Source organism: Miniopterus schreibersii (assembly GCF_964146895.1).
Source record: "Miniopterus schreibersii genome assembly, chromosome: 12".
Classification (NCBI taxonomy): Eukaryota; Metazoa; Chordata; class Mammalia; order Chiroptera; family Miniopteridae; genus Miniopterus; species Miniopterus schreibersii.
Genome location: NC_138112.1, coordinates 52084433 through 52102415, shown reverse-complemented (window position 1 = coordinate 52102415; position 17983 = coordinate 52084433). Strand labels below are relative to the sequence as shown.

At 38.9% G+C, this 17983-nt stretch overlaps 1 protein-coding gene across 4 annotated transcripts in view; it reads right to left on the bottom strand.

The window, feature by feature from the left end:
* The window catches only part of BBOX1 (gamma-butyrobetaine hydroxylase 1), a 50200-nt gene that overhangs the window by 14584 nt on the left and 17633 nt on the right, over positions 1-17983 (bottom strand). For all 4 annotated transcript variants that reach the window (XM_081153248.1, XM_081153250.1, XM_081153249.1 and 1 more), the window contains one exon: positions 10475-10673. In XM_081153248.1, coding sequence (XP_081009374.1) covers positions 10475-10673 — 199 coding nt within the window. The remainder of the gene's footprint in view (positions 1-10474; positions 10674-17983) is intronic.

Sequence of the window (17983 nt, the reverse complement as noted above, 5' to 3'; positions counted from 1 at the left end):
ACCTGTCACTTGAGACATACTCTAAAGTGTTCCGGGCAAGGCGACGGCTCAAGCAGACTGTGGAGAAGGCCCCTGGCTGAGCGGAGGGCAGGGCCCGGTGTCCTGAGGCTGAAGCGGCCGGCTCTGCACCGCAGCTCCGGCCAGGGATATGGAGGCTCGGTATTGTGCTACACGCAGTACTGCTTTTGCCAAAGACGCTGTTTTAAACAAAGCTAAACAAATAAAAAGGCTGTTTCAAACAAACCACTGAGCCAAAAGCACAAGGTGTCATTCTCAGCCCTTAATTAGAGATTTCTCTTATATTTTTCGCCATTCAAGGGTTTTGTGAAAAGCTCCAGTGTATTAAAATAATTATTCTTAGAGAATATTTCATGGGCTTGGTTTAAAAGCTGATTTACTAGATTCATCATAATCTAAATGGCCAGTCATAAATATCATGATCTTTTATAATATTAATAGTATTTGGTGACAAATTGAAAACCTTCAGTGTTTACAGGATGCTTAAATATTGTTTTTGCCAAATTTGCCCCTTTTACACTTGATGATACATTTTACACTGTTTTGGTTAATGGCTCACATTTGGTAAATCATGTTGGATTTATTAGTAATCATTTTTCAGTTTTGAAACACTACTCATATAAAAAGTTGTTCTATACCTGCAACCTGGATTTATTATCACGAGCAGCTACAGCCCCCAGTGCTGACCTGCTGCAAGCTCTTCTCAGATCATGGAAGAAGACCTTCTTTTGGACAGCATTACTTATCCCGATGGATTGAAAACATAATGTTCCTATCTTATTTTTATATTTTAAATTTTAACATGCAAAATTACCTTATAGCTAAAATAAACAAAAAATTTTATAGTTAACTGTACAAAGGAATCTCATATTGCTTATTATTTGTAACTATAGTTGTGACACTTCCACATATGACTTCCCAGATGTGCTCACTCACTGGAGCTCCGACATTTATTCTTCCATTATCATTTATTAGACACATACACTGGGCCAGGGACGGGAGATACAGAAGAGAAAAGAATAGACTTGCATCTCATGAAACTTACAGTCCATGGGGAAGACAGATTAGTATGATTACATTTTCAAAGTTGAAGTACAAGGTGCTATGAGAGTAAAGAAGCGAAGGTTAAGTGGAGACCTGAAGACTGACTACAATTTGTCTAGAAGAGTAAAGGTCATTGCAGGCAGAAGAAATAGCTCGTCAGGAGGCCCAGCGGAGGGAGAGAACATGGCCTCACAGAAGCGAGTTGAGAGAAGCGCAGTCTGGGCCAGAGCAGAGGTTTGCTCTGTGTCTACTCTTGGCTTCCCTTTGAATTTCTGCTTCCCTTATTGTCCTGTGAAGTCCTACAAAAATATCTCATTACACTAGGAGCTGAGTTTAAACACATTCTTTATCTCATAGCAATTGACCCTCTATCAAAAATGTTTTTTGAATGAAAACACGGACTCTATAGTAGTAAGTAGTGCTATTTTCCTGATTGTCTATTAAGCTATATATTTTAGGTCTACTTTAGTTATGACTACTTTAGCCATCCATTATTGTTGTCTTATTTCTAGGGGAAGGGTTATGGTTATTTGTAAACAGTACGTGGCAACATCACTAAGGTTATGTTTTAAAAAGGCATTATCTTTCAGTTCTACTTGTATTATGGACACACATTTACATTGCATTTATTTCTAAACATGAAAAAGTTTATACCATTTTTAGGTGAGAAATAATATTCCCAAACACAAACTAGAAAGACAGAAGTAACCTTTCTGATATGTTCTTACTCAACCCATTAAGCTACTGCGGAAATCTCCAGGAGATATAAAGATATAAAGTAAACAGGGAAGATTCTGAGGTTATGATGCTGACATAGTTTTTAATTTCTCTGAATTCTCCCTGTAAGACATCTGGGGTACAAAACCCAAAATGCAGGGACATCTAATCAAAATTAGGTGAAGTGATATATCCATGACCACACACACACACACACAGTATGAGTGGGTATAGATAGACCTTCCAAAGTCATAATACGTGGTATCAGCAACTGTGTCAGAGAAAGCAGAGGGAACAAATTAGGTACCTGATGGATATGAAAAATTCCCAAATTGCTACAGATACTTACTGGAAAGTTCAGTAGGGCAATTTAAGAATGGCAGTTAAACCTGAGAGGGGATTTTCACATTCCAATATAGCTCAGTACAAGAAGTTCATGGTAAGAGACTGGAATAGTCTGGGCCCCATGAACTCTTAAAAATTTACCAGACAAATTTCCTCCCATAATTGAACTTCCATGTGAGAACAAAACTCCAAATTGAGCATTATAGGGACAAAGTGATTAAAAGGTCCAGATGAAAGTGAAGGAGAGGACCCAGGAGGTCTTAGAGTGTTGTCAGTCATAGTTTTTAAATATAGCTTAAACTATAAGTTACAAAAGGTTTCTGAATCATATTTATCTTTAATAGTTAATAAAACAGATTTCACATAAAAATCAGCAACATAAAATGATTAAAGTTTAGTCTATTTATAGCTACATCTAATGAACCAAAAGATTTTCATAAATGATACAATATATAAAAATCTACATTAGCATTAGAGACTCAAAAACAGGGTGATATATTCAGAAAAAATATTTTTTTAATCATTAAAATGAAGACTAAACTAGAAGGAATGCAAGATTAAATAAGCATAACAGCTAATGCCTTTAGGTAACTAAAAGGTAAAAGGGAGGAAAATTTAAATGTAAAAAAAAAGAAGAAATAGAAGGATATGAGAGAAAGTAACAAGAAAATAAGCAAAAGGGATTTAATATATGCATATTAGGAGTCCTTACAAGAAGAAACCCAAAGTAAAGGACAGAACAAACACTAAAAACTGCAATTAAACAAATTCTTAAAATTAAGAGAAAAAAAAAATATTTGAAACTGCACACTGAAAGACCAAGTCATATATGCTCTTAAAAATTGCCCCAGAACAACCAAATAACACAGTCTGTAAAATTACTGGTCTTTTAAAAAATACATTTTGGGCATCCAGGTAAAAAAATATCAAATTACTTAGAAAGGAAAAGAAAATTAGATAACCAATAAAACCATAGTGCATATTAAAGATGCCGTGAGCCAAGAATTTTATGTTTAGCCAACTTGATTTTCAAGTCTAAAGGTCTTAAACTGCTGTCAACATGCAAGAATTCAGAGAATATTGTTCCCATGAGTCCTTCCTGAGGAATTTACAAGGGAATGAGCTTCAGACAACTAAAGTGAGTAGTGATACATAGACATAGCCTGGTGCTGATTACTAAACTTGTGTTTACTAGTAGAACTAATTACAGATACCAAAAAACCGGGAAGTTGGGAAACCAAGCTGCAGTGCTAAGTGATGTACACTTGGCAATAATACTTTAAGCCAAAAAAATATGGTGGTGAATATCATAAAGTTCAGAAGAGCTGTTACATCTGGGGACTGGTGAGAATATGTGGGTGGGTTCTGGAGTGACTGGCGATGTTCCATTTCTTGACCTGGAAGGTATTCAAAAGTGTTTGCCTCACTATAATTTATTGAGCCATATTTTTGTTTTATGTGATGTTTAAGTATCTGTATTATATTTTACCATGAGAAGTGTTTTTAAAAATTTATTTTTAAACGTTAGTGATACTCCCCATAGTAAAAATGAAGACAGGTAATTATTAAAAAAAAACCAATTTCTAAAAACATAAAGAAAAACATTATAGCAACTTGCTCCTAAGTCCCGAAGGCTTTCATTATGAAAAACTTTGAATGCAGTGCATTGCACAATAATTCCACATTAAGCATATTTAGTAGTTTTTTTGGGTGGGAGGTCAAATTGTGCTTAATTTATTTCATCTGAAAAAAATGGATGCTAGTTTAGATTACTGATGGGAAAGATTAAAATATAAACTTTATCTTCTCTTGTGACAAGTTGGCTGATTCTTTGTCGACTGTCATTTTCCCTTTGAGTGAACATTTGGCTACAACTGAACTTAATAAAGGGGAAGAAAATTAATCTTCTGTTGCTGTTATTAAAATTTAGTTTAAGAAATTTCTATATTATTCTGTCAAATTATTCCCTAGCATCTGAGCTATAAATATGAGTAGAAGCCACATTTGATTGTCAACATTTTATGGCATTAAGATCTATAGGGGAAGTGTTAGATGACAACAAACAGCCATATTATCATAATGGGAAGGAAATATTGCAGACTGTTGAGTCAAGTAAACCCGGGTTTGCAGCCTGATTTGTTCTGCCTCAGTTTTCTTACCTTTAAAATGGGGATAATGATTTTTATCAGAGTCATGAAGATTCATGATAATAATGGTAAAGCATTTAGCTCAATACTTAGCACATAAAAGGTGCTTACTAAAAAATTATTTTTCCTTTCCCAATAATAACCACTGCCTATCCTGGCTGCTCAGAGTATAACCAAGGAGGCAATGGCAATGGGGTTCAGAGGGCTTGTGGAGAAGCAAGCGCCTTGTTAGGGGACCTTATAAATTTCCTCAAGTGGTTTCTAGAGGAGCATGAGACACAGAAGTTATTTTTCCTTTCATTCATGAGATGACCTCATACTCAAGTGATTTTGTTGGCAGCAACTTTAATTACCACGAAACCTGATATTACAAAGGGAACCCCAGGGACTGACTCTTGGCTGATAACACAAGTTGGGGTTCACAATGGCCAAAAGGACATAACTCATAACTCTGCTTAGGAAACCCTAATACTCACAAGAATACACATTTTAAAGGCCCCTGCCCCAAGTCAAACACTATGGTTAGTACTAAACCTTAAAACAACTCATTAAGAAATCCCAGTGTGAATTTTTTACAAAGTAGGATGGACTTACAACTAAATTCAGAACTCAGACAAGTTTTCTTTGCTTTCTTCCCAAGTCTGAATTGCTTTTAGGTTGTTGGGTTTTTTTCTATAACTCAGAAGCCATTTTTATTCATGATGGGCTGTGTGGTTTTCTCAAGCAATCTCTTGGCTAGAACTTCAACAAGATGGGTAAAGTTGTTTTTTCCCTTCCCTGTTGAGTTCCCATGCTTCACAAATGTTTTCTGGTAACATGTATATCAAGCAAGTAGCTGCTTCAAAGCCAGCTCTGGAGGCAGTGCTAACTGTAGTAGCAATTGCTAAAGGCCCAGATGCCAAGGAATAATAATATTTTTCATTCATTCACCCTCAATCTCTAATACAATCTAATGTGTGAAGTGCTGCTGGACTGGCTTACAAAAACGCTAGCAGCAATTCTGTGAATGCTGGAAGGGAGATCTACTTGTACTCCGCAGAAGCCATTTCAATTCTGTTCATTCTTGACTGGCCTGGCTGGTGTATTTGACAAAAGCCCACTACCAACATCTTCTGTTTGACACCCTTTTACCCACCTCGGGACCCCTGCATTTAAGACACCTATGCAGATGCAAAGCTGGACAGTAGTAGTAGAATTTTACATGTTTCCAGCAAATTTTTATCGAAAGGCCACAAAGGGCACGACAGGTATTCACACACTCCTAAAGTAAGTCCTCAGTTGAGGAGAGTCCTAGAGCTGCGGGAAATTAAATGAAAAGTCGGTATCAACTTCTCACTTATAAGTAGCCAGTGGTGAAGCTATGACTGAACTCGGTCTCCGTTGGTCCAGTGGGCAGCTCTCTGGGTAGTAATGGGATATAGATGCTTTGGGGCACTAGGTCTTCAATTCTTTTTGGAACTAAGTGTTCCACAGTATTTATTTATGTTTTCTCTACAATCTGTGGTCTTATAAGTTTTATTCAGCAATTATACTGTTTCCATGCTCCTTTCCATAAGATAAAATTTAACTATCACCAAGATCTATATGTTTATTTTCTTTTTACCCCTTTCCTTGTTGTCTCTCACTGTTTTTACTTTATTCCTGATGCTGGTGTTTCAGAAAGACATATTCTTTTCATTTTCACCTCATTATTTTTATTAGTCTAATGACTGCTACTTGTATATTGATGCAACTTGCTTGTGCCAGCAAAGAAAAACGTTCTTAGGAAGAAGAAAAGCAGAACTTCTGGGCTCTGTTCTGGAAAGAAGGCAGTCTTGCTAGCTAAGGCTGAACTTTGGAATCTCTTCTGATTGACTTTCTAATGAAGAAAAGCGACTCAGAGTTGGTCATGAGGTTAATTTTCTAACTAAGGACTGGTAAATGGCAACACCACTAAGAAAGAATTTTTGATGTTTTCACCCGATGGAAGTCCTCAGTATCTTAGCATACATTCCCTTTTATTGAAATTTCCTGAGAGATAAGTGTGTGTGAGGCACTGAGCTAGTACTGTTTTCCATTGGCTTAAATTATGTCATAAAATTGAGATAATTTCTTCAATAAAGAAACCTATTTTTATCGATTTTGTGTGTGAGGGTCAGGGAACATGGGATGAGGCATCTGGCCCCACTCTGTAAAAACTACATTGCCCCAAATCAAAGGCTTAAATCCTCCTAAAGAAGTTATTTTACATACTATCCCACAGGTAGATACGTTTGATGACATTGATAATGGAAGTTTCTTTACCAACTCTTACTCTTTTCTCCCAGGAATGCTTCCTTCACCAAGGCATCAGCTCACTGAGCGTTGCACATGGTTGCGTGAAAAAGTGTCATCTAGGTGATGCTCTGACAAAATAATGGCCAGCATCCGAGCAAATGCAGGTGTCGATAACGACATGCACGCTTGTCCTCAACACTGTTGCCGCTTTCAACTCAGTAATTGAACATAATTTCATAGTTATAAAATGCTCTAACAACGACTGCATTCCTCTGCTGCTTTGTAGTCCTTTAAAAACATCTAGGCATGCATTTATTCATTAGACATTTATTCACTGCCCACTCTATACCAAGGCTGCACAAAACGCTGGAATCTACTGTTTTTGTTCATCCAGTCAACCATTTAGCAGTTGAGATGACAACCAAAAACCAAAATAGATACTGTACTTGTCATTTTAGACCCATGCAATTGAAATTCTCCAAATACAACCCTGTTTGAATGGAAAAGTGCTAGGCGGGTGTTCGTTCTCGAGGGACTCGTGTGTAAAGTAACGCGACACTATTGCTGGCTTTGGCATCGAAGGAAGGGCGGAAACCAGTCTCCTTGAAAAATCTGCACGAAAAGCACAGTTTACCTTTAACCTTACCCATTTTCCTTTCTCTATCCCTCTCCGAGTTTTGGCAGTCGCTCATCTCCATTATTTATTGCCTTCATTACAAACACTCACTCACCAACCAATTATTTTCAAACAAGAGTAAGGCACTTTGCCAGCGGAGAAACAAAGCTATGAAAGAGAGGGGCCCTCATTAAGGTGGCTACTGAGTCTGTTGTGAGGATAAGCCATGTCCAGGCATCAGCACAGTACAAGGCGAGCACGACAAATGCCGTTCAGTGTACATAACTGTGAGAGCGCAGCGGCGTAAAGCACCCAAGTTCTTCGCCAGTTGGGACTTTGCCTTCTCTTGAACGACCCCTTCCTCTCAACCAGAGGTTTGTAACCATTGCTGCACGTCAGAATCACCTACAGAGTTTTCAAAAGTCCTGATACTCAGGCCAAATCCAAGTCCTGTTTTTAAAAATATCTCTGGAGAATGGACCCGAATATCAGTATCATTTTTAAAAAAATAGCTATTCCAGTGTGCAGCCTAGGTTGAGAACCAAAAATATTTCCTTTTCTTTTAAGTCTTACGTTACCCAAACTTTAATATCACTTTCTCACATTACCATGGAAAGGGGCAGAAAAGAAAAATAACTTCAGGGAAAATATTCACCTTTCTCATTTTCTTAACAACAACAGCAGCAACAACAAAAACCCCCAAATAAGCAAACAAATACAAAGCAACAACAACAAAACTCTCCTCTTCTGTAAGTTCATAAGATAGGAAATGAAGCCCAGCCTGTGTGGCTCAGCAGCTGAGCATCGACCTAGGATCCAGGCGATCGGGGTTCGATTCCCGGTCAGGGCACATGCCCGGGTTGTGGGCTCGATCCCCAGTTGGGGGCTCGCAGGAGGCAGCCAATCAATGACTCTCTCATCATTGATGTTTCTCTCTCTCCCTCTCCCTTCCTCTCTCTGAAATCAATAAAGACATATTAAAAAAAAAAAAAAAAAAAATGAAAAAGTGCCTTCCAGAAAGGAGAGATCTTGATAATCAGTGGTGAGAACAGCAGTAAGGTGGCAGGAAGGGCATTTGTGCCTATAGTTTGAGAGGTTCCGGAAGGAAGTGTGATCATCTGAGGAAGGTGAGACTGAGTAGGTTAAACCTATCTGGTTAGATGCACAAGTCTTGGACAAAGGGAAGGGAATAGTAGAAGGAGGTCTGATTTCTTTTGACATCAAACTTTTAATATTTATTCCAATAAATTTCATGATATTAGATCAGTGGCCAAATTATATTTTTACAATTTGTAACAATAAAGCAAACAAAAACGACACAAATCATCCATCAGGACCCAGAATCTGACCCTTACGTGTGGACGGGGGTGGGAGTTAGAGAACAACAACAAAGAGCCCCCAATTTGGCCACCGTTATGAAATTGTGAAATGTATTGGCATAGATACAAAAAGTCTGCTGTCTGCAAATAAAAGCTAAGTGCTACGGAGAAGAGATTTATTTGGAAATGTTCTGTTTACATCTGGTGCCTGAAAGCATCTTTTCCATATCTTTTCTTTATATTATCAGCAGTGACAGGGATTAGGAAGCCTAGGGATAGAAAAGACCCAGATCCCAGCTCTAGTTCCTTCTTAACTACCTGTGGGACTGTATGTTATAGTTTAATTTTCTGGGCTTCAGGTTCCTTATGAGTGCAATGGGAGAAAATATCTATTTCAGAAAGTTGTGAAAATTAAATAAAGAATAATATAGTTGAGGCTCTTAGTAATTTCAAGGCTTTTCCTCCTTTTTTGTTTGCCTCTTGTAACTGCTGTGATCTCTAAGGCCGTACAAATTTTTGCAGATGTAGGGAATGTACAAATTTTATACGGCATTCGTGGAGCGGAAGTAGGGCCTGGGTCATCCAAGTCTAAATATGATATCATCTTCTGCAATGAATGAACTTGCTGAAATCATTGGGGGCATGTGATTGAGTATTTTCACTCCTCTGCTTATCAACAGATGAGGTGTTACTATAGATTAAGGGTGGCAAACTCAAAGGCTAGCAGGACCCTTGCAGGTCTGAGGCTGGGGAAGGACTTCGGCAAACTGGAGGGTGAGCATCTGCTCCCTTCAAGGGGCAGCCTCTACTTAGGTCCAGCAGGTTGTTGGCGTGCAGGAATTTAGGCTCAGTTGTTGCCAGATTTAATTTTTCAAGAAAAATTAGATCCATATTTAATGTAAAATCTCTCAGTCTTCAAGAACTTATGACTAATTTAATTTTCTTTTAACATCATGTGGGCCAAACAAAACACATCTGAGTACGGCCTGTGTGCTACCAGTTTGCAACCTTGGGATTTTGAAGGTCCTTTCCCCTCCCAGTGCCCTCTACTCTATGAGCCCAAGAATAATTGTTTATGTCTCACATGAGAGGCTTACCCTAAAGGTTAGAAATAAAGTCATGCCCCCCCCTTCCAGATAAGTGTTTCCTGCTGTTAGGATTTCACCATCTACAATTAGTTTTCCCTCCCAGGCAATTCTTATGCAAACAGCTTCTTGTTCCAAAGTTAAAACTCAGTTATGTTTCCTGTTACTTGCTTAAGTGCACAAACTTAATTTTTTGCATGTTAATTTTATTTATTTATTTATTTAACACATCTAGTGGCTGGTTTCAATGCCCCAAGGCCCAATTTTATTTTTCACCAACTGTTGGGAGGTAAAACTTTAACCTTTATAAAGCTAAGCATTTTATAAAAATCTTGAAGAAACACAGTCTTTCACTCCACCTGTTATGGACTGAATTGTGTTCCTCCAAAATGTATATGATGAAGCCCTCACCAACCCCCAATGTAACTATGCTGGGAGATAAGGCCTATGAGGAGGTGACTGAGGTTAAGTCACAAGTGTGGGACCTACTGGACTGGTAAGAAGTGGAGCAGATACCAGGAGTGTGGGTGCACAGAGGGAAGGCCATGTGAGGAGACAGTAAGATAGTGATCATCTGCAAGCCAGGCAGAGAGGTCTCACAGAAATCAACCCTGCTGGCACCTTGATCTTGAACTTTTGGCCTTCTGAACTGTGACGAAATAAAAATTCTGTTGTCTAAGCCACCCAATCTATGGCATTCTCTTATGACAGTTCTAGCAAACCAATACACACCTATAACTAGCCTGATGTCTTTGGCATCTGATGTCTTAATAATTCCAGTCATTCTCAGAGATATCTCACTTTTAGACTCATCTTTCCATCTGGCTTCCTGTTCAAGATATTCCAGTAATTTTTCTATCTCTAACCAAAAGAGTACCCCCTTCTGAGAAATATATTAATCTTTATATATAATGGCAGAATACAAACCCATAAAACGTGAGATAAAGGAAACCAATCCTTTTCCCAAGTTTGAAAATTTCTCCTTGTTTGTTGGATGCTCCTGTGAGTCGTACTATGCCCACTTTCTTGAGGTTGGAGAGCCACTTGTACGCATGTTCATCACTTTTTAAAACATCTTCAAAATCCAGAGTAGGTAGCTGGAGTTCTGAGTCCCAGAACTGACATTCTGTGAATTAAGATAATGAAGAAACCAGATGGGATTGCTTTGTTTTTACATAACAGTGAACACCTCAGAGAAGGGACTAGTTCTATAAAGTTGACGTTTGATTTATCATGGAATTTTTAAAGTTTCAGTCATATTACAAATGCCCAAGTTAACAGATTTTCCTCCCTGGAACCATGCTAGTCTACTTACATGTCCCCCTGCTTACTACTATGCCTGATCCATGGCAGGTATTCATTATACCACATTTGTTGAGAGAGTGTAGTTTAGCTTATGGATGGCTCAATCTGTATGTCCTTAGGGCTTCTCTGTCTGGACACTGCTTAGAAATAACCCTGAACACTGTGTGTTTTAACAGCCAGGTCATATTGCTCAACTCCAAATAGATAAGATTGGAATGGTGGACTAGAACATCATGTGCCTAATCTTGGGAATGGGGGGAGTGTTTCCCATGGTAGGTACAGTTCCTTCTTTCTTATTTCATCTGATAAGAAGCTTTCTCTGGGGGTTGAATTGTGCTTTGGAGTCAGAAAAAGCTGGCTATTGGGAGAGTAGATGAAATGTGTGATCCTGGAATGCATAGACACCTTGGTGACAAAGCCACAGGAAATAAAGTCACCTGCCTGCCTTAGCTCTCTGATTCCTTATCTTAAATGCTCATAAAAATGTTTTCTTGAAAAATAAGAAAGGAAAACAAATATAAGAAATGATTTGGTTGCAAACCACAATCTCCCAAAGGAAGTGGACCACAGAGGAAATGTAATTTTGCCAGGGGAAATAACTCAGATATTACACTTGCATTCAGGAACGACTTAACTCTAGCTAATCTATTTGATTTCTTTATTTTTCAGGAATGAATTTGCCTTGAGGAGGCAAACCTTCCTAACAAGTGACAGAATGAGAATTTATGATTTCAATATCATCTAAGCAATGCCTCACTTTTCTAACTGGGGACTATACGTCATGTTACAGAAAACAACCTTAATGTCCCCTTGTAGTAGCTATAGACTGGAAATCATTCCCTCTGATGTCAACATGGCTATATCTGCAGAACAGGGATTTCTTAAGAGTCAGATAGTGGCCTTAGTAGTGAAAAGATGCAGGCAGGTGCAGGAAGCCACTTCCTGCTCTTCTACCAGCTAGTGATATAAGGACATTTGCAGAGGTAAGTAGGTATGTGCATGTGGGAAGACACAACCAGACTATACCTGCAAATGTAGCCAAAGTTTCTGGGTTATTAAGCTTAACAGCTTGCATAATGAGGCAGAACTTCTGAGGCCTAAATTACAAACTGTAAATTAGTTCTTCCAGGTTGCCGAATTAATTCTTTTGGACGATATTAATATTCTTTATTATTGAATACATTCCACAGGCCAAAGTGACTTATTGTATCTTCTCTGGAAGTCAAGTTTATATCCAGTCACAGGTTCCTAATTTTTCCTTTAACTCCTCTCTCTCTTTGGGACCAACCAGAACTGAAAGAACACTAGCCTTATCTATTCCTTTTGTTGTAGTTTTTTAAAGCATTACTTATCAAGTGCTTTTTACATTTGAGAAAACCTTAGAAGTCAATGCCAACCAAATCGCTTTTGCAAAGTGGAGCAGCTCAGCACATGGGCCATTTTGTATTATGCCAAAGCCAGTTGGCTGAAGCAACGACAGACAATGAGGTGAGAAGGTTTGGGGATGATCATACTTTTTTGGGGGGTGGTTTAACATACAAATTCTTGGTTTTCCTTCACTATATTAGCTACTCAACAATTATTTGTTGCTTTATCTTTTTGATAAGCCTCATATTTTACCATGTTGCAAGGCACTGTGATAGGCAGTAAGGTGCTCATAGTCTGTGGGAGAACTGGACATGGAAACTGACAATTAAAACACAGTATGATAGATGCTATAGTTGAAATATGTTCAGGAAACCAGGGAGGCATCGGATCTTCTGACCTCTTATCTCACGTTCCTTCTAGGGATGCCAGCTATTTTTTTACATGCATGAAGTTTGCCAGGTCTGTTTCTCAACTATTTCTTTAAAAATCAAACAGGTCTGGTTTTATATGAAAGAGCCTCTTGTCAAAGAGGTACCCTACTTGGCTTTGTTTTGAATATTCAATGATGAGGTTGTTTGCTTTGCCATCATCCCACTTGCTCTTTTCATTTAAAGTTTCCACATTGTAATATCTGATACCAATCAAGAAAGTCTGTAGAAAGAAGGTGATAAATGTCATAAACAATGCTTATTGGCTGCCTAACTAGAAAAGCCATTTGGCTTCCAGTAAATAGAGAAATTTCCTGGGTAAACCAGCACTGTTAAGGACATAAATAACACATCACCGTCTCCTCTTTCCAAAGCTTACCCTAAGTATACTATATCTAGAAACTTAAAAAAATGTGTAAAATAGCTTTAAGCTTATTGGCCCCAAATGAAAAGCATTGGCCCACAGAGTATTAGAGGTGGATGTGATGTTAGAGACTCAGCTGGCATCTTCACATTTACCTTAGGATTTCCTGTTGTCATTAGTTCTGGTTATTGACCAATAAGATTGTCTAAACCACAACTGGGGATCCCCTTAGTTCTTGGACACTGAGATGATCAGGCTGAGGACAGATTTTTCATTGCTGTGTAGACTGTTAAATAGATTAGTGTTGTCTACGTGGCCATACAACAAATGTATTATCTTTCTTACAAAGAGTTAAATAATTTATTGATGAACCTTCATTGTAATATTTGGAAGAAAATCTTATGTCCTGTTGAGAACAAACCAGCCTGGAGAGTGAGTATGGTCTAGATGCAGTATTGTCAAATGGAACTTTTGAGACGATGGAAATATCCTGTGTTTGTACTGTCCAGTACCGTAGCTTCTAGCAACAACATATGGCTATTAAGACTTGATATGTGGCAAGTGGAACTAAGGAACTAAATTTTTTATTTAATATTGACAAGTGTAAACTTAAACTTACCTAGTCACCTGTGACCGGTAGTATATGAGACAGAATATGAAAAAGGAAAGAGCATGGAGGCAAAGAGGCCTGGGTTTAAATAATTTTCCTGCTTCTTACCAGCTAGTTTCTTGGTCTCTTTTCTGAACCTCTGTCTCATAATTTATAAAATAGCCATAGTTATATTTACCTTGCAGGTCTTTTTTTGACAATACAGTGAGATTGTACAAGGAGCCTAGTACAGTGCCTCCCACATAGTAGACTAATAATAATAATAATAATAATAATAGTAAAAATGGCTAATATTTGCTGAGTACTCTCTAGGTGTCAGGAACAGTGCTAGGTGCTTCCTATATATTATTTCCTTTAATGTCCACAATAAATATACGCGATAGGTGTTTTCAGTTTTTTCATGTTGCAGAGAAGGGAATAGTGATCCAAGTCCTGTGGCTAATGATTTGCAGAGCTAGTTGGTCAAATCCAGGTGACTGATTCCAAAGTCTGTAATCTTAGTACCTACACATAAAATAAACATTTGATGCCTTGAAATATGGTCATCCCATGTGTTTTTATGTTCTATGTCTGAATGTTCATAGCTTGTTCTGTTCCTTTTGAAAGAAATCTACCAGGCAAAGAAAGAAGCAGAGCACATTACAATTGGGAACTCTTTGTCTGAACTTGTTCAAGCTTGGGTGTCTAAAGATAAACCTTGGCCCTTGTCAGGATTTGAAATGCAGAAAAAACACTGTGAGTAGGTTCCATTGCACAACACTACAACAGCATTGCTTTTCACCTGTTGTGAAATGAACCAAGGCTTAAAAATCAGCTGGCTTCTCTCACTTATGCCACTGTAATTCAATGATCTATGCCAGTTTTGTTTCACTTAAGGCCATTATTACTTTCCAGAGAGCTTTGGTGAGTGTGGCCAGGAAATATAATAAAGAGAGATGGAAGAAACATTTTCACTAGATGTGTTTTCAAAACTTTGGGTTTGTATTTTGACTACTTTGTGGGTTCCAGAAGCATCTGCTTAGGGCACACACTAAACACATCTGTATACATTTATAGCTTGTTTCAGTGGATTTGTTTCTGCATGAGCCACTTTCCTGTGGTAGAATAGCACACACACACACACACACACACACACACTCTCCAACCCACAAGTGCACACACAATACCCTCTCTTTCAAAACTACAGAATAAGTTGGATTCTTTCAATCCATGTTATACTTTACATGTATAAAATTAGCCACATTCACACAAAGATACTCGGTATAAAGCAAGGCTATCAACATCATAGACAGCATGGTATGTACTATAAATAATTCAGATGGACAGCATTTTACTTTCAGAGTTTGGTTACAAAGACTTTTAAGTTCTGCGAAGTTTACAGTTTTCCAGCTATAGCTCTCATTTTGGTGTGCCCTGGCAGGAGCTGTGCAGAAATCAGCCACCAAGGGCCACAGGGCAGTGCAGAACCTGTGTCCTAGTATGAGCCACTCATACACTCGGTAATGCTACGTGTGACTTTCAGAGACAGCACTGTGGCTCACCAGTTTCCAAACCTATCACAGTATTTCGAATATAAGCCACTCTAGTTTTCATGACAGATAAACTACATTTCATGAAACCCACCAGTGAAATCATTCTATGATATCTGCACAGAAACCTTAACATTGAAAATGGAATTTAGACGCATTTTTTCAGTCTCCCTCAACTGCCAAACGTGACCAACTGGGCACCCCAAAGAAAATATGTTTGACGAGAGTAAATCATTTGTCAGGCAAATACACTGAAAGCAAATTTAAATTTCCCACTTGGGTCTGGGTACATAAACAGTATGGAAAATGACGGAGTATTTAAGGCACGAACCACTCCGTCTAATTTAACTTACGGGCCTGCTAATAAATACTTCCTTGAACATGTGCTTCACACATCATAAAGTTTACGAACAGGCTACATGCTGGCTTTCAAGAAACCATTTGTACAAGGTTTCCTTCTTGGGGTTAGGAATCACATTCCTGGATTCTAAGTTGGATTTCAGAAAAAGAAAAGACACAAAGAAGCTCTTTAGTTACGGATTCATGAGTGCGGCCTGCTGAGCTGCAATGTGTTATTTCAAGAGTTTAGGACCTTCCGTCCACCTGCACTGAACTGTGCTGTTGGCTCTGAAATAGCTCCTCTAATGTGCTGGGGATCAGCCAGTCTCTTACTGTCTTTTCCTATAATACCTTGTAGGGGTCCAGTCAAAACAAAAATCTGTCTTCTAGTAGAGGAAAGACACCTGAGTGGAAATTGAACTTTTCTCTACACTGAGGGGATCCAGCCCCCTTGGATGTGACTTTACTTCTTGCCCAGTGAACTCTTCGTGTTTCAAGATCCTGGCCATGTGTCCTCACTTAGATTGAGGTCTTCTGACCCAAGATGAGGATTTCAATGCAAGCAATTTATTAAGGAGGTGTCCTGGGGGCACTACGAGGAGGCGGGGTAGTAAGACAACAGAGGAAGCCCCTGGAAGGTGTTTTAATGAACGGTTACTGCTTTTGGCTCAGCACTGCTGGACCTCATGGCAACACATAGGATACACTCAGAGGTGTCCCACGTCAGAGCAAGAAAGGGGAGATGCACAGGCCACCCACGCCCATCCTTCCCTGACTGAGGGCTGTTCGTCTGGGCATTGCCTCACTCCTGGATCTTTCTGGCCTTCCATGTGTCCTGGCCAACCAAGCTGCCAGGCAGAGAAAGCCCAGTCTTACTGCTCTTGACCACTCTCAATTACACAGCACACATCCCCCTATGGAGCAGCCCATACTGTTTAAGAGGATTATATTTATATCTTAACCCTTCATTTGTCTCCAGTTGGACAGCTCCCATTGTCACAAGCTTCTTCCTTATACTGAAGCAGAAACTACTTCTGTTACCTTTCTTTTAAGCACTAATTCTGTGCTCCAGAATCACATAGAATATGTTAATCTTGGAGATTTGTACAAAGACAGTTGATGTGTTAAGTTTTCTTTCCAAGACTAAATAGCTCCTTTCTTACCTATATGTTTCATGTTTTATGGCTCCCAGGCCCCCCTGCACTGCCCTCTCTGATCTCCTCTGGATCATGTGTTCATTTGCTGATGCTCCACGAGAGGACTGGTGTCTTGAATCAGATGCAATACTAGAGGGGAGATCTGGCCCATGCCTGTATGGTGGGCTCACTAATACGTTTTCATTCATGTAACCCAAATTTCATTAATCATTTTTTGGCAGTCTCAACTCTGCTGACTCATATTAACTTTTCAGGCACCCAAGTCTTTGTTTCCAAAGCTAGTTCATTGAGATGTTGGTACAATTTGATAGGGACCTTGTGTCAAAGTTATTAACTCAAAGTTTGAAGGTAACAGATCTGGATTCACATACGAATTCTGATACTTCCCATCTGCATGACCCTCAGAAAGTGATATATTCTCTCAGTTCAATTTCTTCATCCGGAAATTACAGGATGAAAACAACTTGCATGGTTGCTGTTAAAGTTAAATGAAATGATATCTGTGAAGAGCTCACCATAGTGTACTTGATAAAATATGCACTTGAACCAGAGCATGTGAATATGGCAGGAGAAAAACACACTATGATGACCGATCTTATTGCACACTCACTAATCTCTAGTTAACTCTTATAGTCCCCTCGCTGACAGTTTCTCACATTGTCTGTCATCAAATCTCCCACACTTCCTCCTCCTACTCAAGCTCAGCTGACAACTTGGCTTCTTATTTCAGTAAAAACATAGAAGGACTCAGAAGAGAACTTCCATACACCCACACCATTGCATTCACCAGTCTGCCTGCATTCATGTCTTTATTGCCATTTGATGTAGTACAGATATATTTGTAAATGTATTGATTACTTTCTCTACCAAGATTTAAACTTTTTAGGGACAAGGCCTCTCTCTGCTTTGTTCACCACGGCATCCCCAGCACCTAGGACAATGCCTGGTACATAGCAGACACTCATAAATATTTGCTGAATAAATTCATAGTAAGGTAGATGCTCAAGAAACGGTTACTGATCTTAGTTGTTTCCCTAGGTTCCAACTGTCCAGTGGGGAAGACGGCCAGTGCACAGACAATGACCATTCATTGCAGTAACTGCAGTGACACAGAGAGAGGAGCCCACACAGACTGCTGTGGCCACACAGAGGAGGGGAGGATGTTCTATTTAATAGAACAAATGCTCTTTATTTAAATCTGGGCTCTGCTGGTTCTTGCCCCTTTGACTTTGGACTAATTACTTCATTTCTATCAGCCTCATTTCCTCATGTGTAAAATGATTGTAATAATAACACTGCCTTTGCGGAGGTGTTGCTGGGATTAAGTAGAGAAATC